The sequence below is a fragment of the Cherax quadricarinatus genome, unplaced genomic scaffold, assembly GCF_038502225.1.
Source record: "Cherax quadricarinatus isolate ZL_2023a unplaced genomic scaffold, ASM3850222v1 Contig1515, whole genome shotgun sequence".
In the NCBI taxonomy this organism is placed as follows: domain Eukaryota; kingdom Metazoa; phylum Arthropoda; class Malacostraca; order Decapoda; family Parastacidae; genus Cherax; species Cherax quadricarinatus.
This window is the reverse complement of record NW_027196541.1, coordinates 62,501-87,152: the sequence shown is the minus strand read 5'-3', so window position 1 is coordinate 87,152 and position 24,652 is coordinate 62,501. Positions and strand designations below refer to the sequence as shown.

The following is a 24,652-nucleotide window of genomic DNA, read 5'->3' as shown; positions in this document are numbered from 1 at the left end:
GCACAAATCAGCCAGGGTACTTCCCCACACACCAGCCAGGGTACTTACCCACACAAACCAACCAGGGTACTTCTCCTCACAACAGCCATGGTACTTCCCCTCACACCAGCCAGGGTACTTCCCCACACAAACCAACCAGGGTACTTCCCCACACAAATCAGCCAGGGTACTTCCCCACACAGCCAGGGTACTTCCCCACTCAAACCAGCCAGGGTACTTCCCCACACGAACCATCCAGGGTATTCCCCCACACAAAACAGCCAGGGTACTTCTACACACACACCAGCCAGGGTACTTCCCCACACGAACCAGCCAGGGTACTTCCACACACCAGCCAGGGTACTCCCCCACAGCAGCCAGGGTACTTCCCCTCACAGCAGCCAGGGTACTTCCCCACACACACCATCCAGGGTATTTCCCCACACAAAACAGCCAGGGTACTTCCACACACACACCAGGCAGGGTACTTCCCCAAACAAACCATCCAGGGTACTTCCCCACACAAACCAGCCAGGGTACTTCCACAGACGCACCAGCCAGGGTACTTCCCCCACACCAGCCAGGTTACTTCGACACGCACACCAGCCGGGGTACTTCCCCACACAAACCAGCAAGAGTACTTCCCCACACACCAGCCAGGGTACTACCCCACACCAGCCATGGTACTTTCCCACATACACCAGCCAGGGTACTTTCCCACACAAACCAGCCAGGGTACTTCCCCACACACACCAGCCAGGGTACTTTCCCACACAAACCAGCCAGGGTACTTCTCCACATACACCAGCCAGGGTACTTCCCCAAACAAACCAGGCAGGGTACTTCCCAACACAAACCAACCATTGAAAATTGTGTTGAGCAAATATTGTTAGTGGATGGTTTGTGAAGAACCTGCCCAGTATGGGCCAACAGGCCTGCTGCAGTGTTCTTGCTTTTGTATGTTCTTACATACACCAGCTGAGGAAATTGCTTCAGAGGAGGTGGAAGAGAGAGGGAAGAAGGTGCCTTCTTTAAGCATTTGACTGTTTTGTTTGTATATATGTACGTCTTACTAGCCAATATGTTTGATATATATATACTCATAAACTCTAGCAGCTTCAAATCAAGCAGGAGAAAGCTGGTATGCCCACATATGAGAGAATGGATCTGTGTGGTCAGTGTGCACCATATAAAGAAATATTGCAGCACACAGTGCATAATGAAAAAAAAAAACTCCGACCATGTTTTTGGAATAAAACGCCGACTTTGAGGTGTATTTTCATATAGTTTTTATGGTTATATTCTCATTTTCGTAGTCACCTGTGATAGAATGGAAAACATGTTATAGAAATAGATGTGATTTTGATTGGTTTTACTATGAAAAGGACCTTGAAATGGAGCTCAAATTAGGGGAAATGTTTGATTTTTGCCGATGTTCAAGAGTAAACAAGTGATGTCATTGTCCAATAAATGTCCAACTAGCCATTCTAATATACAGTCATGAATGGGTTGATGTTATTTATACAATTATTACAATATTGCAGTAGTTTGCATAACAGTAAATCTTCTATTTTTTGTTTGAATAAAAATTCAAAATAGAAAGCAAGAATAATATCAGAGCGGCCTGGAGACTTGACTGATGAACAAAGAAAATGTTATTGTAGAACCAGGAATGTCTACGTTGTTCATTCTAGACACTATTTTGAAATTGACATACTTTTTAATTTGCATGAAATTGGCCAAATTGCCAATTTCTGACCTCCTTATTGGGTAGTTGAAATCGGTAAATGGGCAGTTTCTTGTACTAAATCGATAGAACAAATGGAGTTCTAAAGAAATAGTTATGAGTTTGGTTGACTGGAACAATGGAATTAGCAAAAAACAGGGCTCAAAGTGGGCAAAATTGCCGATTCATAAATATTGCTGAGGTCACTAACTTTGCGAGCTTGTAATTCCATAAGTTTTCCATCAAATTTCCTACTTTTGATGTCATTACCATTGGGAAAACATTCTCTATAATTTCATAAGAAAAAATAATTTTTTCTTTTTCAAGTATTTTGTGACACCAGGAGACACCTGAGGATTTGGGGTTGCGACAATCAAAGGATTAAAGATTAAGGACATTGTGCAAAGTGGAGTGAAGTGCAAACATTTGTGGAGGAACATCACCCTAACCCTCTCCCCTCCTGTCTTCCATACACCAAAAAGAGACTTCAGTAAATGTAAGTGTGATGTTAAATGATCTTTTATACATTTTATTATTGCTTTATATTGATTTCTCATTCCTTTATGTATGTAAATCTATATTTAATACATAAAAAATTGTTTTTGGGTGTGTGGAACAGATTAATTGGATTTACATTATTTCTTATGAGAAAAATGGCTTCGATTCTAATGAATTTCGACTTTCAGCAGACTCTCTGGAACAGATTAATCACGAAAATCGAGGGTCCACTGTATATGTAACTCTCACAATCATTGAACAATTATGTCCACTTTAGGTTAATAATGAAACTTGTAATTCCCCTCAAGTAAACTTGTTAAAGTCATGTAGTCTGAACTAATGCAATATTCACTTATATTTTATTAATTTTAAAACCTAAATTTACACTGTATTGTTATTGCCTTTTTAATCTTAAGTTTGGCCAAAATGTTCTGCATATATAGTGGCTGTTGTCATTTGTCATTCTCCTTTATACCAACACTATCATGCTGAAGTAAACATTATCATAACACTGTACATCTGTGATAATGGTGCTGACACTGTACATGGGTGATAGTGATGCTGGACACTTGTCATAAGGTGCTGACACTCTACATGATAGTGACACTGTACCCTTGTAATAGTGATGCTGAGACTGCACATGGGTGATAATGGTAGTGATACTGTGCACAGGTGATAATGGTAGTGACACTGTGAAGAGGTGATAATGGTGGTAACTGTCCACAGGTTGATCATCTTCGTGGGATGAGTGAGAGTGTCAAGAGGCTGGTGGAGGCTGGCCTGGTGTTTGGTGTCCAGCAAGACCAAGATGACCTCCGCTACTCCAGGATAACTTTACAAGATGGTCAACTGTATCTCCACGTTCTCCAGGTCCAACCACCACCCACCCACGCCTACACTATCCAGGTACTTTATTACACTACCACTCTTACTGTACCACCACACTCTCCAGGTACTTTATTACACTACCACTCTTACCGTACCACCACACTCTCCAAGTACTTTATTAACTAACACTTAATGTACCACCACACTCACCAGGTACTTTATTACACTACCATTCTTACTGTACTACCACACTCACCAGGTACTTAATTACACTACCATTCTTATTGTACCACCACACTCTCCAGGTATTTTATTTCACTACCACTCTTACTGTACCACCACACTCTCCAGGTACTTTATTACACTATCACTCTTACTGAACCACCACACTCTCCAGGTACTTTATTACACTACCACTCTTAATGTACCACCACACTCTCCATACTATTGTACAAGCACCTACCCACCTGCAACTACACTCTCCACGATGGTACCAGCACCTTCCTACCTACACCCACACTCCCCACACACTACCGTACCAGCATCTACCACCTTCACCTACACTCTCCACTACTGTGGAGTCAGGAATTGTGGGTAGAACTAAAAGCCATAAATGAAATTGAAAGAAACCCAAAGTATTTCTTTTCTTATGCCAAATCAAAGTGGAGAACAACATCCAGTATTGGGCCCCTACTTAACCAAGATGGGTTCTACACAGATGACACCAAGGAAATGAGTGAGCTACTCAAGTCCCAGTATGACTCAGTTTTTAGCAACCCACTAACCAGACTGAGAATCGAAGACCTAAATGAAGTTTTTATGAGAGCGCCACAGAATTTGGTAAACACAAGCCTATTTGACGTTATCCTGATGCCAAATGACTTCTAACAGGCGATAAATGACATGCTCATGCACTCTGTCCCAGGCCCAGATTCATGGAACTCTGTTCAACAAGAACTGCAAGAAGCCACTATCACATGCTTTTAACCCTTTCAGGGTCCACAGGCCCTCTCAGTGACTTGTTCTTAGGGTCCCCCAAATTGCAAAAAAAAAAAAAAAATTCTGATGAAAAGATAGAGAATCTTTTCCCGATCATAATGACACCAAAAGTATGAAATTTGATGGAAAACTCACGGAATTATGCTCTCGCGAAGTTAGTGGTCTTGATGATGTTTACACATCTCCGATTTTGCCCACTTTGAGCCCTATTTTTGGCCAATTCCAATGTACTAGTCGACAAAAATCATGACTATTTTGCTAGAACTCCATTTTTTCTATCGAATGAGTACAAGAAACCACCAATTCACCGATTTCAACTATCCAATACAGTGGTCAGAATTTAGCAATTTTGCCAGTTTCACACAAATTTCAAAAGATACCAATTTCCAAATAGGGTCCAGAATAAACAAGAAAGACATTCCTGGCACTAAAATAACATTTTCTCTGTTCATTAGTCATGTCTCCAGGCCCCTCTTACATTCTTTTGCTTTCCACTTTGAATTTTTATTCTAACTCAAAAAATACGATTTACTGTTATGCAGACTACTGCATTAGTGTAGAAATGGTATAAATAATATTGGAGCACTTGTGAAAGAATATTAGACTCACCAGTTGACATGTATTGGACGCTTAGCATGATTTGTTTACTTTTGAACTTTGGTAAAAATCGAACATTTCTGCTACTTTGAGCTCAATTTCAAGGTACTTTTCATTGTAAAACCAGCCAAAATCATCTCAATTTCTGTAATATGCCTTCCATTCTATACAATGAGACCAGGAAAAGTAGAATACAACAATAAATACCATACAAAAATATAGTGCAAAGTCGCTGTTTTAATCCCAAAACACGGTCAAAGTTTTTTTCTCATTACACACTGTGTGCTGCAGGATTTTTTTATACCATGCACACTGGCCACATAGACCCATTCTTTCATATGTAGGCCTACCAGCTTTCTCTCACTAGATTTGAAGGCGCTAGAATTTATGCGTACTAGTACGTCATGGACACTGGTGCATAAGCCGTACTAGTACGTCCGTAACCCTGAAAGGGTTAACATTCTATGGAGAGGGAGCATGGACACTGGGGTCATCCCACAGTTACTAAAAACAACAGACATAGCCCCATTCCACAAAGGGGGCAGTAAAGCAATAGCAAAGAACTACAGACCGATAGCGCTAACATCCCATATCATAAAAATTCTTTGAAAGGGTCCTAAGAAGCAAGATCGCTACTCATCTAGATATCCATCAATTACACAACCCAGAGTTTTGAGCAGGTCGCTCGTGTCTGTCCCAACTACTGGATCACTATGACAAAGTCCTGGATGCCATAGAAGACAAAAAGAATGCAGATGTAATATACACAGACTTTGCAAAAGCCTTCGACAAGTGTGACCTTGGTGTAACAGCGCACAAAATGCGTGCTAAAGGAATAACAGGAAAAGTTGGTAGATGGATCTATAATTTCCTGACAAATAGAAAACAAAGAGTAGTAGTCAACAGAGTAAAATCTGAGGTGGCTACGGTGATAAGCTCTGTTCCGCAAAGCACGGTACTTGCTCCCATCTTGTTCCTCATCCTCATATCAGACATAGATAGGGATATAAGCCACAGTGCCATGTCTTCCTTTGTAGATAACACCTGAATCTGCATGACAGTGTCTTCCATTGCAGACACTGCAAGGCTCCAGGTGGACATCGACGAAATCTTTCAATGGGCTGCAGAAAACAATGTGAAGTTCTACGATGAGAAAATTCAATTATTCCAATATGGTAAATGCGAGGAAATTAAAACTTCATCAGAGTATAAAACAAATTCCAACCACACAATGTAGCAAAAAACTAATGTCAAAGATCTGGGAGTGATCATGTCTGAGGATCTCACCTTCAAGGGCCATAACATTGTATCAATTGCATCTACTAGAAAAATGACAGGATGGATAATGAGAACCTTCAAAACTATGGATGCCAAGCCCATGATGACACTCTTCAGGTCACTTGTTCTAACTAGGCTGGAATATTGCTGCACACTAACAGCACCTTTCAATTACCGGGAACACTTGAAGTTCCTGAACCTGTACTCCCTTGCAGGCAGGCAGGAGAGATGCATGATTATGTACACCTGGAAAATCCTAGAGGGACTAGTACCAAACTTGCACACGAAAATCACTCCTTAAGAAAGCAAAAGACTCGGCAGACGATGCAACATCCCCCCAATGAAAAGCAGGGGTGCCTCTAGCATGTTAAGAGTCAACACAATAAGTGTCAGGGGCCCAAGACTGTTCAACTGCCTCCCAGTATACATAAGGGGGATTACGAATAGACCCCTGGCAGTCTTCAAGCAGGCACTGGAAAAGCATCTAAAGTCGGTGCCTGACCAGCCGGGCTGTGGTTTGTACATTGGATTGCATGCAGCCAGCAGTGACAGCCTAGTTGATCATGCCCTGATCCACCATGAGGCCTGGTCAGAGACCAGGTTGTGAGGGCACTGACCCCTGGAACTCTCTCCAGGTAAACTTCAGGTTCCTTGAAAAAAGGGCTGCAATAATGATGTGTTTCGTGTCAAAAAAAAAAAAAAGATCCAAGTGTGGTTGGATGTCCTGGGGTGTTATCCAATACCAGTAATGCTTTAAATGTGATATTGCTGTCATTGCAATAGTTTTCAACAGCTTGGCAAAAACAACTTGAAAACAAGTCTTGGAAAACAGCTTTAGTCACCCATGCTTTCCTATTTGACTGCCAAAGAACTGGAAGCAATCAATGATTGTAGTCTCTCAGAGTGTGAGGATTTGGAGACTGATAAACAAGCATTAGTTTCAGTACAGGTCAGCCATCATTAATCTGACAATCAGTAATCTGCTTCCCTCAGTAATCAAGCAGTAATTTTGGCTAGCATAATTTCAAATTTCATCATTATACTGACTCAAATTTCATCATTTTGCTGACTCAGAAATTGTGCAGATGGTTGTAAGTCCAGAGCAGCAAACCAGTGAAGGAGAAAGCAGTGATGAAAATGAGGAACATTTAGCAGAAAGTCTCTCTATTGACAAGTTACAGGTATTGTAGTTACCTTGCCATTACTGTGCCGCTGTGTTTTATCATGTTTTTCATGGTCTCTTTTGCATATTAGAACTTTAAACTGTGCCAATGAACTTATAAGATACATCCCTCCAGCACTTGGAACTAATCTAGCAGATAATAATATCTGCTGAGTCAAAAAATGAGAATCAGTGTACAATAACAAACATTACCATACTCTCAGAGAGGGGAACTTGAGGCCTAGAGTGCCGGTGAAAATAATATTAGAACTTTTTTGTCAGAGGAAAGACAGTTTCCCTGATAATAGTATGCTATACATAGTGCTATAGTGTATACCACAGTGGTACCCTAGTATATGGATAATAAAGGATAAGGTGAAATTTAAAACTGAAGTGTTTAGGCTCAAAGAGACAGGTTCATATTGTAAACAGTTGCCAGCAGTCATCAGAACCTCCCACGTAGGTCTGCTATTGTACCTGACTTATAATTAGTGGTTCCAGGAAGTAAAACATTACTGTTGAAATAGGAAGAGGTGCAAAATCTTGAGGAAATACAAAAGTGTACAGTTTTGTAGAAATATGATAAACAGTGTATAGCTGTTAGTACTGATTGTGATGGAGAGATGTAAACAGTGTGTGGTAAACCTGTAGTTAGCAGCAGTCGCTATATACACAACAAAAATTATTATTCCTCCAGTTATCTCCATATATTGAAGCCATCGGCGCCCAAACACGCAAGTTATACTTTCTGTATCAAACTGAACATATATTACTCTGTTTAATTTTTTTCCAGTAGTCCTTTTTATGAGCTAGTCAAATATCATTCAGTGAGCCTAATCCAGATCTGCCCGGATTCATCCAGTGACCAGATTCAAATAGATTCATTGATAACAATGTATCCTCTGACTGGTCTCACTAACTGATGGTGCTCTACGTGCCCTATCAAACACTCAAACAAAACTACAACAAATAGTTACAATACAGATAGACAGATCTACTGTTAAGATGCTTATTAGGAAAAAGATATACAGTGATCCACTAGCCAGATTCTTCCAGGTTCGCTGGTTTTGTGCTGATTCAAATGGTCTGTTTGAAATATAGCCAGATTTGGGCGGATTAAAATAGTTTCATTGAAAATAAAGCCAAACCAGAAGAACTGTACAAAAATTTAAATACAACAAATAGTTAAAATACAGATAGACAGATCTACTGTTAAGGTAATTATTAGAAAAAAGATATACAGGGACTGGATTCTTCCAGTTCATGGATTCGGGAGAATTCAAATGGATTTCACTGGATTCAGGCAGATTTAAACACTTTTTGTGGAAATAAAGCTGGATTTGGGTGGATTCAAATGGTTTCATTGGAAATAAAGCCAAATCAGAAGAATTGCTAAAAAAATAAATAAAAGTAAAGGCATTGGGGAATTATAGACTAGCTAGCTAAGAAAGTTGTCCAGTATTGTAAGAGGATCACTACCATGAAGATTTGTGTGGTCTGCACAAAGGGCAAAGGATAAAGACAGGCCTGGATTGCTTGCCATCTGCATGGTCAGTGGTCCCACAGTATGTGCAGGAATTTTAACCCTTTCAGGGTAGAGAGGCCCTCTCCGAAACTTGTCTCAGGGTTGAAAATTTTTCGGAAAAAAATTATTTCTTCTTATGAAAAGATAGAGAATCTTTTCCCAATCATAATGACACCAAAAGTATGAAATTTGATGGAAACTTACGGAATTATGCTCTTGCGGAGTTAGCGGTCTCGACAATGTTTACGCATCGGCGATTTTGCCCACTTTGAGCAGTATTTTTGGCCAATTCCAGTGTACTAGTCGACAAAAATCATAACTATTTTGCTAGAATTCCATTTTTTTCTATCGAATGAGTACAAGAAACCACCCATTTACCGATTTCAACTATTCAATAAAGTGGTCAGAAATTACCAATTTTGCCAATTTCACACAAATTTCAAAAGATGCCAATTTCCAAATAGGGTCCAGAATAAACAAGAAAGACATTACTGGCACTAAAATAACATTTCCTCTGTTCATTAGTCACATCCCCACGTCCATCAAACATTTCTTTTGCTTTCCACTTTGAATTTTTATTCTCACAAAAAATAGAAGATTTACTGTTATGCAGACTACTGTATTAGTGTAGTAATGGTATAAATAATATGAGCACACTTGTGAAAGAATACAGTGGACCCCCGCATAACGATCACCTCCCAATGCGACCAATTATGTAAGTGTATTTATGTAAGTGCGTTTGTACGTGTATGTTTGGGGGTCTGAAATGGACTAATCTACTTCACAATATTCCTTATAGGAACAAATTCGGTCAGTACTGGCACCTGAACATACTTCTGGAATGAAAAAGTATCGTTAACCGGGGGTCCACTGTATTAGACTCACCAGTCGATGTGTATTGGACATATGGCATGATTTGTTTACTTTTGAACTTTGGGAAAAATCGAACATTTCTGCTACTTTGAGCTCAATTTCAAGGTACTTTTCATCATGAAACCAATCAACATCATCTCAATTTCTGTAATATATCTTCCATTCTATAAAATGTGACTAGGAAAACTAGAATACAATCATAAATACCATACGAAAATGCAGTGCAAAGTCGCTGTTTTAATCTAGAAACATGGTCAAAGTTTTTTATCTCATTACACACTGTGTGCTGCAGGATTTTTTTTATACTGTGCATACTGACCACATAGACCCATTCTTTCATATTTAGGCCTACCAGATTTCTCTTGCTAGATTTGAGGGCGCTAGAATTTAGGCGTACTAGTATATCAATAATCCTGGTGTGTAAGCCATACTAGTATGTCAGAAACTCTGAAAGGGTTAAGCTAGTGACCACACTCAATATAAACTCAGAGAGATGTTTTTGGGTTTGCCCAAATGAGATACACCTGTATGAGGAAATGACATCTATATTAAAAGACAAGAACAATAATAAAACATCCTTCTTGAAAGACATGTCAGCATGGTATGACAGCTGGGTAAAAAAAGATGGGTGGTGGGGATGGGGCTGTCTTGGACAGTGCTCCTGAGGGGGCTAGTGCTGTCCTGGAGGACAGTGCTGAGGGTGTTAGTGTTGTCCTAGAGGAAAGTGCTCCAGAGGGTGCTAGTGTTGTCCTGGAGGAAAGTCCACCAGAGGGTCTTAGTGAAATATTAGAAGAGAGAGCTCGTGAGGGTACTAGTGTTTTCCTAGAGGACACTGAAGACAACCTTATTCAGTCCACAGAGGTTCAAAATAGAGATACTTCTGGAGATGGATCAAAATGGGATGCGGCCTCAGGGAATAGTGTCGACACACTACCAGCAAAACCTGGTGGAAGCACTGATGTCCATACAGGGGTAAAAGATATTGAGGTATTGAGGAAACAGGAAAAATAAATGCACCAGCAGTGAACACAGCTACAGTAAATCTGAGCAAACAGAAGTACAATCTATGTTAATACTATGCATTGGGTATCTGCAGGCATGGTATATATGATAAAACAGGTGGGACATGCACCTTTGACCATTCCAAAATATGCTGCACCCACATGACAGCAGGAGAGTGCAACTTCCTTTCTTGCAACTTATTTCACCCAGAAATGTGTCACTCATCAATCCATGAAAGAAAATGCTACAATGCATACTGCCAGGCATATCATCTCATGGGGACTAGAAGACACAGACCAGCCAGACTATGGGAAACAAAAGAAAGGAACCTCAACCTCTCCATGGACAGGTTATTTAGGGCCAGAAGGGAAAAAAGACTGGCAAGAAATGACAATAGTCCTACACAGCCTGAAAACACTGCTGGAGCAGAGGCACAGACAATGGCGTCTACCCCAGAACAACAGATATTAGAGCCAGCAAATAAAACACTCTAAATCCCACAAATATGACATTTGTCTTTGCAAACATACAGGGGTCTAAAGCCATCAAAAAACAACAAAATTTCTTGTATCAAAGGACTGCTCATGGAGGCAAAGGCAATGTTTGCAGCATTCACAGAAACCCATATAAAGGATCATTATGACAACGAAATATGGATCCCAGGTTACAACCTATTCTAATGCAACAGACTAAACAGGCAACAAGGGGGGGTTGACCTGTATGTCACAGAGTTGCTCATTTGCACAGAACTACTAAATACCTCAAATGATGTAGTCTAAGTTTTGGCGGTAAAGATCGAAAACCAAAACCTAGTCATTGTGGTAGTGTACAAGCCTCCAGATGCAACTTTCCAGCAATTCCAGGAGCAGCTTGAGAAAATTGACCACTGTCTGGAAAATCTCCTAACTCCTGCCCCAAACATCTTATTACTAGGAGATTTCAACCTGAGACACCTAAAATGGAGGAGTATAGCAAACAATGTTTTAGCAGAGATCACCCCAGGAGGCAGCTCAGATGAAAATTCACACACACTTGAACTATTAAATCTCTTCAACAAATTCACCTTAACCCTTTCAGGGTTTCGGCCGTACTAGTACGGCTTACGCACCAGGGTTTATGACGTACGTACTAGTACGCCTAAATTCTAGTGTCCTCAAATCTAATGAGAGAAAGCTGGTAGGGTTACATATGAAAGAATGGGTCTATGTGGTCAGTGTGCATGGTACAAAAAAATCCTGCAGCACACAGTGCGTAATGAGAAAAAAAAAACTTTGACCGTGTTTTTGGATTAAAACAGCGACTTTGCACTATATTTTCCTATGGTGTTTATTGTTGTATTCTAGTTTTCCTGGTCACATTTTATAGAATGGAAGACATATTACAGAAATTGAGATGATTTTGACTGGTTTTACAATGAAAAGTACCTTGAAATTGAGCTCAAAGTAGCACAAATGTTTGATTTTTACCAAAGTTCAAAAGTAAAAATATCATGCTATGCATCCAATACACATCAACTGATTAGTCTAATATTCTTTCACAAGTGCACTGATATTATTTATACCATTTCTACACTAATGCAGTAGTCTGCATAACAGTAAATCTTCTATTTTTTTGTGAGAATAAAAATTCAAAGTGGAAAGCAAAAGAATGTAAGAGGGGCATTGAGATGTGACTAATGAACAGAGGAAATATTATTTTAGTGCCAGGAATGTCTTTCTTGTTTATTCTGGACACTTTTCAGAAATTGGAATTTTTTGAAATTTGTGTGAAATTGGCAAAATTGCTAAATTCTGACCACTGTATTGGATAGTTGAAATCGGTAAATGGGTTGTTTTGTGTACTCATTCAATATAAAAAAATGGAGTTCTAACGAACTAGTTATGATTTTTGTCGACTAGTTCAGAAGAATTGGACGAAAATAGGGCTCAAAGTGGGCAAAATCGCCGATTCGTAAACGTCGAGACCGCTAACTTCACGAGAGTATAATTCCGTAAATTTTCCACCAAATTTCATACTTTTTGTGTCATTATGATTGGGAAAAAATTCTCTATCTTTTCATAAGAAAAAAATATTTTTTTTTTAAAATTTGGCCGACCCTGAAAACAAGTCTCTGAGAGGGCCTGTTGACCCTGAAAGGGTTAAGCCAGCAAACAGTAGAGCCTACAAGACTAAAAAATATACTGGACCTCATCTTCACTAACAAGAATGATCTGATACATAATATAACGGTATCAAAGACAATTCACTCAGATCACAATATAATAGGGGTACAGACATGTATGCACAGGGCTCTGGACCAGCAAAATGTAAGCAATCATGAAGGTCTCTTCAAGAAATTCAATTTCAGTAACAAAAACATACAATGGGATCAAGTAAACCATGTCCTAAATGAAACAAGCTGGGAAGATATCCTAAACAACACCGACCCGAACATCTGCCTTGAAAAAATGAATTCTGTGGTTCTTTAGACCTGCTCAAGACACATTCCATTAAGAAAAAGAAAGAGAAGATGTAAACTAGAGAGAGACATTCCCTATACAGATGAAGAAGAGGAATCACAGAGCTGCTGAGTGAGGTCAATATATGTGAAATATGAAGGGAAGTACTAGTCAATGAAATTGCAAGTATCGAACTTAAGCTGACAGAATCTTATAGGAGACAAGAATCACCGGAAGAGCTAAAAGCCCTAAAGGAAATTGAAAGAAAAAAGAACAAAATACTTCGTCTCTTATGCCAAATTTAAAGGAAAAACAACATCCAGTATTGGGCCCCTGCTTAGGCAGAATGGAACATACACAGATGATAGCCAAGAAATGAGTGAGATACTAAAGTCCCAGTATGACTCAGTGTTCAGCGATCCACTGCCCACTCAAAGGGTCGACAATCCAAATGATTTCTTTATGAATGAAACCCAAAATTTGGTCATCCCAAAACTCTCAGATATTATTATAACTCCACAAAATTTTGAAGGGGCAATTAATGACATGCCCATGCACTCTGCCCCCGTCCCAGACTCATGGAACTCTTGTGTTCAAGAACTGCAAGAAGTCCCTATTGTGTGCCTTCAGCATTTTATGGAGAGGGAGCATGGACACAGGGGTCATCCCACATACACTAAAAACAACAGACATAGCCCCACTCCACAAAGGTTGCAGTAAAGCAATTGCAAAGAACTACAGACCCATACACTAACATCCCATATCATAAAAATCTTTAAGAGGGTTCTAAGAAGCAAGATAGCCAACCACATAGATACCCATCAGTTACACAACCCAGGGCAACACAGGTTTAGAGCAGGTCGCTCCTGCCTGTCCCAGCTACTGGACCACTATGACAAGGTCCTGGATACTGTAGAGGATAAACAAAATACAGATGTAGTATACACAGACTTTGCAAAAGCTTTTGACAAGTGTAACCATGGTGTAATAACACACAAAATGCAGGGTAAAGGAATAATGGGAAAAGTTGGTAGATGGATCTACAACTTCCTGACAAATAGAACACAAAGAGTAATAGTAAATAGAGTAAATTCCCAGGCAGCCATGGTAAAAAGCTCTGTTCCACAAGGCACAGTACTTGCTCCCATTCTATTCCTCATCCTTATTTCTGATATAGACAGAAATGTATGCCATAGCTCCATGTTTTCCTTTGCGGATGACATTCAGATCACCATGGCAGTGATCTCCATCGAAGACACTGCGAGACTCCAAGTGGACATCAACCAAATCTTCAAATGGGCCACTGAGAACAATATGAAGTTCAATGAGGAGAAATTTCAACTACTCAGATATGGAAAACTTGAAGAAATTAAAAATATGTCAGGGTATATCACAAATTCTAACCATACAATAGAGCAGAAAAGTAATGTGAAGGACCTGGGGGTGATAATGTCAGAGAATCTTGCCTTCAAAGACCACAACAATGTATCTACCTCACCCGCTTGGAAAATTATAGGATGGATAATGAGAACCTTCAATACTAGGGTCTCCAAGCCCATGATGATTCTCTTCAAATTGCTTGTGCTCTCTAGGCTGGAATACTGCTGTACACTCATGGCCCCCTTCAAGGCTGGAGATATTGCAGACCTGGAGAGTGTACAAAATACTTTCATGGCACACATAAGTGTGATAAGGCACCTAAACTACTGGGAACAGTTGAAGGTCCTTGATCTGTATTCCCTGGAACACAGGCGAGAGAGATACATGCTATACATTTGGAAGGTCCTGAAAGGATTGGTACCAAACTTGCAAACGAAAATCACTCCATATGAAAGCAAAACACTCAGCAGGAGATGCAACAATCCCACCATGAAAAGCAGAGGTGCCACGAGTACACTGAGAGACAACACAATAAGTGTCCAGGGCCCAAGACTATTCAGTTGACTCCCAGCATATATAAGGGGGATTACCAATAGACCCCTGGCTGTCTTCAAGAAGGCACTGGACAGGCACCTAAAGTCAGTACCTGACCAACCGTGCTGTGGGTCGTACGTCAGCTTGCGTGCTGCCAGCAGTAACAGCCTGGTTGATCAGACCCTGATCCTCCATGAGGCCTGGTCTCAGACCAGGCCGTGGGGGGGTTGACCCTCGAAACTCTCTCCAGACTTCCTGAGTTTATTAAGCATATTCTAACCTAACCACTCTGGTCCCAATGATGCCAGATTAGTGATGGCTGATCTGTATTTAAAAATCCCCTTCTGTATCACCTGCCAATAAAAGTTATGTTATCTTTACACACTACATCAAAGTTGAGTTTTTTCAAACTTGTAAATGTAAGTTCTGGAAGGCATCCATTTGCTGAACAAGTCTCTTTTGTCTACATTTAAAATTTGTTGATCATTGTATTTAGTTTCTTGTATTATTTTCTTGCAAACATCAGGATATTCAGGTGTGACATCATCTGTGATGGCCGCCTCAATCAGGATATTCAGGTGTGACATCATCATCTGTGATGGCCGCCTCACTGTGTGACATCATCATCTGTGATGGCCGCCTCACTGTGTGACATCATCATCTGTGATGGCCACCTCACTGTGACATCATCATCTGTGATGGCCACCTCACTGTGTGACATCATCATCTGTGATGGCCGCCTCACTGTGTGACATCTTCATCTGTGATGGCCGCCTCACTGTGTGACATCATCATCTGTGATGGCCGCCTCACTGTGTGACATCATCATCTGTGATGGCCGCCTCACTGTGTGACATCATCATCTGTGATGGCCGCCTCACTGTGTGACATCATCATCTGTGATGGCTGCCTCACTGTGTGACATCATCACCTGTGATGGCTGTGATGGCCGCCTCACTGTGTGTGACCTCATGAGCTGTGATGGCCGCCTCACTGTGTGACATCATCATCTGTGATGGCCGCCTCACTGTGTGACATCATCATCTGTGATGGCCGCCTCACTGTGTGACATCATCATCTGTGATGGCCGCCTCACTGTGTGACATCATCATCTGTGATGGCCGCCTCACTGTGTGACATCATCATCTGTGATGGCCGCCTCACTGTGTCAGGTGTGACATCATCATCTGTGATGGCCGCCTCACTGTGTGACATCATCATCTGTGATGGCCGCCTCACTGTGTGACATCATCATCTGTGATGGCCGCCTCACTGTGTGACATCATCATCTGTGATGGCCGCCTCACTGTGTGACATCATCATCTGTGATGGCCGCCTCACTGTGTGACATCATCATCTGTGATGGCCGCCTCACTGTGATGACACATCATCATCTGTGATGGCCGCCTCACTGTGTGACATCATCATCTGTGATGGCCGCCTCACTGTGTGACATCATCATCTGTGATGGCCGCCTCACTGTGTGACATCATCATCTGTGATGGCCGCCTCACTGTGTGACATCATCATCTGTGATGGCCGCCTCACTGTGTGACATCATCATCTGTGATGGCCGCCTCACTGTGTGACATCATCATCTGTGATGGCCGCCTCACTGTGTGACATCATCATCTGTGATGGCCGCCTCACTGTGTGACATCATCATCTGTGATGGCCGCCTCACTGTGTGACATCATCATCTGTGATGGCCGCCTCACTGTGTGACATCATCATCTGTGATGGCCGCCTCACTGTGTGACATCATCATCTGTGATGGCCGCCTCACTGTGTGACATCATCATCTGTGATGGCCGCCTCACTGTGTGACATCATCATCTGTGATGGCCGCCTCACTGTGTGACATCATCATCTGTGATGGCCGCCTCACTGTGTGACATCATCATCTGTGATGGCCGCCTCACTGTGTGACATCATCATCTGTGATGGCCGCCTCACTGTGTGACATCATCATCTGTGATGGCCGCCTCACTGTGTGACATCATCATCTGTGATGGCCACCTCACTGTGTGACATCATCATCTGTGATGGCCGCCTCACTGTGTGACATCATCATCTGTGATGGCCACCTCACTGTGTGACATCATCATCTGTGATGGCCGCCTCACTGTGTGACATCATCATCTGTGATGGCCGCCTCACTGTGTGACATCATCATCTGTGATGGCCGCCTCACTGTGTGACATCATCATCTGTGATGGCCACCTCACTGTGTGACATCATCATCTGTGATGGCCGCCTCACTGTGTGACATCATCATCTGTGATGGCCGCCTCACTGTGTGACATCATCATCTGTGATGGCCGCCTCACTGTGTGACATCATCATCTGTGATGGCCGCCTCACTGTGTGACATCATCATCTGTGATGGCCGCCTCACTGTGTGACATCATCATCTGTGATGGCCGCCTCACTGTGTGACATCATCATCTGTGATGGCCGCCTCACTGTGTGACATCATCATCTGTGATGGCCGCCTCACTGTGTGACATCATCATCCGTGATGGCCGCCTCACTGTGTGACATCATCATCTGTGATGGCCGCCTCACTGTGTGACATCATCATCCGTGATGGCCGCCTCACTGTGTGACATCATCATCCGTGATGGCCGCCTCACTGTGTGACATCATCATCTGTGATGGCCGCCTCACTGTGTGACATCATCATCTGTGATGGCCGCCTCACTGTGTGACATCATCATCTGTGATGGCCGCCTCACTGTGTGACATCATCATCTGTGATGGCCGCCTCACTGTGTGACATCATCATCTGTGATGGCCGCCTCACTGTGTGACATCATCATCCGTGATGGCCGCCTCACTGTGTGACATCATCATCTGTGATGGCCGCCTCACTGTGTGACATCATCATCCGTGATGGCCGCCTCACTGTGTGACATCATCACCTGTGATGGCCGCCTCACTGTGTGACATCATCATCTGTGATGGCCGCCTCACTGTGTGACATCATCATCCGTGATGGCCGCCTCACTGTGTGACATCATCATCTGTGATGGCCGCCTCACTGTGTGACATCATCATCTGTGATGGCCGCCTCACTGTGTGACATCATCATCTGTGATGGCCGCCTCACTGTGTGACATCATCATCCGTGATGGCCGCCTCACTGTGTGACATCATCATCTGTGATGGCCGCCTCACTGTGTGACATCATCATCTGTGATGGCCGCCTCACTGCTAATTTTAACATTATACAATTATACAGGATTTTTAAAGTTACTGAACCAACCATCACAGTAAAAGTTTCTTCAGTCCAATTTATTTACATTTTCTTTCACTGTCTTAAATAAATTTGAAGCTTTTATCTGGATGGTTGTTCTGCTAATAATATATATTTTTTATTACAATCTTCTAACCATACAGTTAAAACACTATATTATTACAATCTTCTAACCATACAGTTAAAACACTATATTATTACAATCTTCTAACCATACAGTTAAAACACTATATTATTACAATCTTCTAACCATACAGTTAAAACACTATATTATTACAATCTTCTAACCATACAGTTAAAACACTATATTATTACAATCTTCTAACCATACAGTTAAAACACTCTATATTTCTATCATTGCAACACTACTCTTACTTATAGTTATCTGTAAACCACAAAAACCTGATGCAACTTTGCATTTTTCTTTTATTTCTTCTGTGTCTTGTATAATATTCCAGACATAGATTCAGGTCTTCCAACATCTTCTGTTATTATATTAGTTACTATCACCACCTACATCATCTTCAGTTATTATATTAGTTACTATCACCACCTACATCATCTTCAGTTATTATATTAGTTACTATCACCACCTACATCATCTTCAGTTATTATATTAGTTACTATCACCACCTACATCATCTTCAGTTATTATATTAGTTACTATCACCACCTACATCATCTTCAGTTATTATATTAGTTACTATCACCACCTACATCATCTTCTGTTATTATATTAGTTACTATCACCACCTACATCATCTTCAGTTATTATATTAGTTACTATCACCACCTACATCATCTTCTGTTATTATATTAGTTACTATCACCACCTACATCATCTTCTGTTATTATATTAGTTACTATCACCACCTACATCATCTTCTGTTATTATATTAGTTACTATCACCACCTACATCATCTTCTGTTATTATATTAGTTACTATCACCACCTACATCATCTTCTGTTATTATATTAGTTACTATCACCACCTACATCATCTTCAGTTATTATATTAGTTACTATCACCACCTACATCATCTTCTGTTATTATATTAGTTACTATCACCACCTACATCATCTTCTGTTATTATATTAGTTACTATCACCACCTACATCATCTTCTGTTATTATATTAGTTACTATCACCACCTACATCATCTTCTGTTATTATATTAGTTACTATCACCACCTACATCATCTTCTGTTATTATATTAGTTACTATCACCACCTACATCATCTTCTGTTATTATATTAGTTACTATCACCACCTACATCATCTTCTGTTATTATATTAGTTACTATCACCACCTACATCATCTTCAGTTATTATATTAGTTACTATCACCACCTACATCATCTTCAGTTATTATATTAGTTACTATCACCACCTACATCATCTTCTGTTATTATATTAGTTACTATCACCACCTACATCATCTTCAGTTATTATATTAGTTACTATCACCACCTACATCATCTTCAGTTATTATATTAGTTACTATCACCACCTACATCATCTTCAGTTACTATCACCACCTACATCATCTTCAGTTATTATATTAGTTACTATCACCACCTACATCATCTTCAGTTATTATATTAGTTACTATCACCACCTACATCATCTTCTGTTATTATATTAGTTACTATCACCACCTACATCATCTTCAGTTATTATATTAGTTACTATCACCACCTACATCATCTTCTGTTATTATATTAGTTACTATCACCACCTACATCATCTTCAGTTATTATATTAGTTACTATCACCACCTACATCATCTTCAGTTATTATATTAGTTACTATCACCACCTACATCATCTTCAGTTATTATATTAGTTACTATCACCACCTACATCATCTTCAGTTATTATATTAGTTACTATCACCACCTACATCATCTTCTGTTATTATATTAGTTACTATCACCACCTACATCATCTTCAGTTATTATATTAGTTACTATCACCACCTACATCATCTTCAATTATATTAGTTACTATCACCACCTACATCATCTTCAGTTATTATATTAGTTACTATCACCACCTACATCATCTTCAGTTATTATATTAGTTACTATCACCACCTACATCATCTTCAGTTATTATATTAGTTACTATCACCACCTACATCATCTTCAGTTATTATATTAGTTACTATCACCACCTACATCATCTTCAGTTATTATATTAGTTATTATATTAGTTACTATCACCACCTACATCATCTTCTGTTATTATATTAGTTATTATATTAGTTACTATCACCACCTACATCATCTTCAGTTATTATATTAGTTACTATCACCACCTACATCATCTTCTGTTATTATATTAGTTACTATCACCACCTACATCATCTTCAGTTATTATATTAGTTACTATCACCACCTACATCATCTTCAGTTATTATATTAGTTACTATCACCACCTACATCATCTTCAGTTATTATATTAGTTACTATCACCACCTACATCATCTTCAGTTATTATATTAGTTACTATCACCACCTACATCATCTTCAGTTATTATATTAGTTACTATCACCACCTACATCATCTTCAGTTATTATATTAGTTACTATCACCACCTACATCATCTTCAGTTATTATATTAGTTATTATATTTGTTACTATCACCACCTACATCATCTTCAGTTATTATATTAGTTACTATCACCACCTACATCATCTTCAGTTATTATATTAGTTACTATCACCACCTACATCATCTTCAGTTATATCAAACTTGTGTTATGATGTAATAATAAGTCTCTTGTATCCTGCAATGTTTACATCTGAAGTATCTTTTGTCTGTTTTATTAAGAACACTTTTATAAAAAAAATAAGACAAGTGTGTATGTTAATATTGTGCAGCAGCACAGATATACACAATGACAGGTGTGTGCAGAGTGACATAGTCACATGTACAACAATAATATGGTGCAGCAGCACAGATATACACAATGACAGGTGTGTGCAGAGTGACGTAGTCACATGTACAACAATAATATGGTGCAGCAGCACAGATATACACAATGACAGGTGTGTGCAGACTGATGTAGTCACATGTACAACAATAATATGGTGCAGCAGCACAGATATACACAATGACAGGTGTGTGCAGACTGACGTAGTCACATGTACAACAATAATATGGTGCAGCAGCACAGATATACACAATGACAGGTGTGTGCAGAGTGATGTAGTCACATGTACAACAATAATATGGTGCAGCAGCACAGATATACACAATGACAGGTGTGTGCAGACTGATGTAGTCACATGTACAACAATAATATGGTGCAGCAGCACAGATATACACAATGACAGGTGTGTGCAGACTGATGTAGTCACATGTACAACAATAATATGGTGCAGCAGCACAGATATACACAATGACAGGTGTGTGCAGACTGACGTAGTCACATGTACTACAATAATATGGTGCAGCAGCACAGATATACACAATGACAGGTGTGTGTGCAGAGTGACATAGTCACATGTACAACAATAATATGGTGCAGCAGCACAGATATACACAATGACAGGTGTGTGCAGTCTGACGTAGTCACATGTACAACAATAATATGGTGCAGCAGCACAGATATACACAATGACAGGTGTGTGCAGACTGACGTAGTCACATGTACAACAATAATATGGTGCAGCAGCACAGATATACACAATGACAGGTGTGTGCAGACTGATGTAGTCACATGTACAACAATAATATGGTGCAGCAGCAGCAGATATACACAATGACAGGTGTGTGCAGAGTGACATGTCACATGTAGTCACATGTACAACAATAATATGGTGCAGCAGCAGATATACACAATGACAGGTGTGTGCAGACTGATGTAGTCACATGTACAACAATAATATGGTGCAGCAGCAGATATACACAATGACAGGTGTGTGCAGACTGATGTAGTCACATGTACAACAATAATATGGTGCAGCAGCACAGATATACACAATGACAGGTGTGTGCAGACTGATGTAGTCACATGTACAACAATAATATGGTGCAGCAGCACAGATATACACAATGACAGGTGTGTGCAGACTGATGTAGTCACATGTACAACAATAATATGGTGCAGCAGCAGATATACACAATGACAGGTGTGTGCAGACTGATGTAGTCACATGTACAACAATAATATGGTGCAGCAGCACAGATATACACAATGACAGGTGTGTGCAGACTGATGTAGTCACATGTACAACAATAATATGGTGCAGCAGCACAGATATACACAATGACAGGTGTGTGCAGACTGACGTAGTCACATGTACAACAATAATATGGTGCAGCAGCACAGATATACACAATGACAGGTGTGTGCAGAGTGATGTAGTCACATGTACAACAATAATATGGTGCAGCAGCACAGATATACACAATGACAGGTGTGTGCAGAGTGACGTAGTCACATGTACAACAATAATATGGTGCAGCAGCACAGATATACACAATGACAGGTGTGTGCAGACTGACGTAGTCACATGTACAACAATAATATGGTGCAGCAGCACAGATATACACAATGACAGGTGTGTGCAGAGTGATGTAGTCACATGTACAACAATAATATGGTGCAGCAGCACAGATATACACAATGACAGGTGTGTGCAGACTGATGTAGTCACATGTACAACAATAATATGGTGCAGCAGCACAGATATACACAATGACAGGTGTGTGCAGAGTGATGTAGTCACATGTACAACAATAATATGGTGCAGCAGCACAGATATACACAATGACAGGTGTGTGCAGACTGATGTAGTCACATGTACAACACTTGTTTACCCTCGTAAATTCAACTTTCGTGTACTTTTTTCCCAGGATCTGAGAAGTTTGGCAACAAAGAACTCACATTAATTAAAATTTTGTCTGGCATTAAATGTGACTCTGGTATCATTTAATAATTCACACTGAACCAAATTTACACTAATAATGAACTAGATATAAACAATTTAATAATACACCAGATGTATAAGTTCACCCATCAGTAAAATGGGTACAGGGGTGTTAGTGGACTGGTGTGAGTCACATCCTGGGTGTTAGTGGACTGGTGTGAGTCACATCCTGGGTGTTAGTAGAATGGTGTGAGTCATCCTGGGTGTTAGTGGAATGGTGTGGGTTGCATCCTGGGTGTTATTGGACTGGTGTGGGTCGCACCTTGGGTGTTAGTGGACTGATGTGGTCGCATCCTGGGCATCAGTGGACTGGTGTGGGTTACATCGTGGGTGTTATTGGACTGGCGTGGGTCGCACCTTGGGTGTTAGTGGACTGATGTGGTCGCATCGCATCCTAGGTGTTAGTCACTGGTGTGATCCTGGGTGTTAGTCGACTGGTGTGGGATGCATATTGGATGTTAGTCGACTGGTGTGGGTCACATCTTGGATGTTAGTCGACTGGTGTGGGTTGCATCTTTGGTGTTAATGGACTGGTGTTCGTCACATCCTGGGTGTTAGTAGAGTGGTGTGGGTCATATCCTGGGTGTTAGTAGACTTGTGTGGCTTGCTTCCAGGGAGTAAATGGACTGGTGTGGGTCAGATCCTACATGTTAGTGGACTGGTGTGGTCGCATCTCGGTGTTAGTGGACTGGTGTGGTCGCATCTCGGTGTTAGTGGACTGGTGTGGTCGCATCTCGGTGTTAGTGGACTGTTGTGGGTCATATTCTCTGTTAGAGGACTGGTGTGGATTGCATCCTGGGTGGTAGTCGACTGGTGTGGATCGCATCCTGGGTGATAGTGGACTGCCGTGTGTCGCATCCTGGGTGTTAGTCGAGTGATGTGGGTTACATCCTGGGTGTAAGTGGACTGCTGTGGGTCTCATCCTGGGTATTAGTGGACTGGTGTGAATTGCATCCTGGTTGTTAGTGGGCTGGTGTGGGTTGCATCCTGGGTGTTAGTGGACTGCTGCGGGTCACATCCTGGGTGGTAGTCGACTGGTGTGTCTCGCATCCTGAGTGCTATTTGCCCGGTGTGGGCCGCATCCTGGGTGTTAGATCAAATCATTTTAAATCAAATCAAATCAATACACAAATAACCTGCACATAAAAGAGAGAAGCTTAAGACGACGTTTCGGTCCGACTTGGACCATTTGCAAAGTCACACTTTGTAAATGGTCCAAGTCGGACCAAAACGTCGTTGTAAGCTTCTCTCTTTTATGTGCGGGTTATTTGTGTATCGTTCCAGTCACGGTATTGTGCCTTTTTTTGTTAAATCAAATCAAGTTTATTCTCTATAAGGATTACAATGCTGAGTTTACAGAATTTGGATATTGTGTGGTTTACATGTTTAAAATACTAATTACAGAGGGGGCCACTAGAACACCTAGCATGGCTAGGCATTTCGGGCAGACTTAGATTAATTCCTAACTTTAAAATATTACAAATTATGTGGTAAGTTGGTATTATGGCTAAGTGACTAAATACTAGTTCGTGAGTTTAGCAATGTGAATGCTTTTGTTTTGGCACAATACATAGTTTCAGTATTGGAGTATCACAGGCCAACTTATGACTAGTTAGGATTCATTATTTTAA

General features: G+C 40.7%; 1 protein-coding gene across 2 annotated transcripts in view; it reads left to right on the top strand.

Moving 5' to 3' along the window:
* The first annotated feature begins 2,328 nt into the window (after positions 1-2,328).
* LOC138851673 (uncharacterized) overlaps positions 2,329-24,652 on the top strand; it is a 54,736-nt gene continuing 32,412 nt past the window's right edge. Inside the window, exon 1 of one of the 2 annotated variants that reach the window (XM_070081033.1) lies at positions 2,329-3,109. In XM_070081033.1, the coding sequence (XP_069937134.1) occupies positions 2,948-3,109 (162 nt within the window). In that variant the 5' untranslated portion in view covers positions 2,329-2,947. Of the gene's footprint in view, positions 7,087-24,652 lie in introns of both variants that reach the window. The other variant, XR_011391341.1, reaches the window with a different exon arrangement.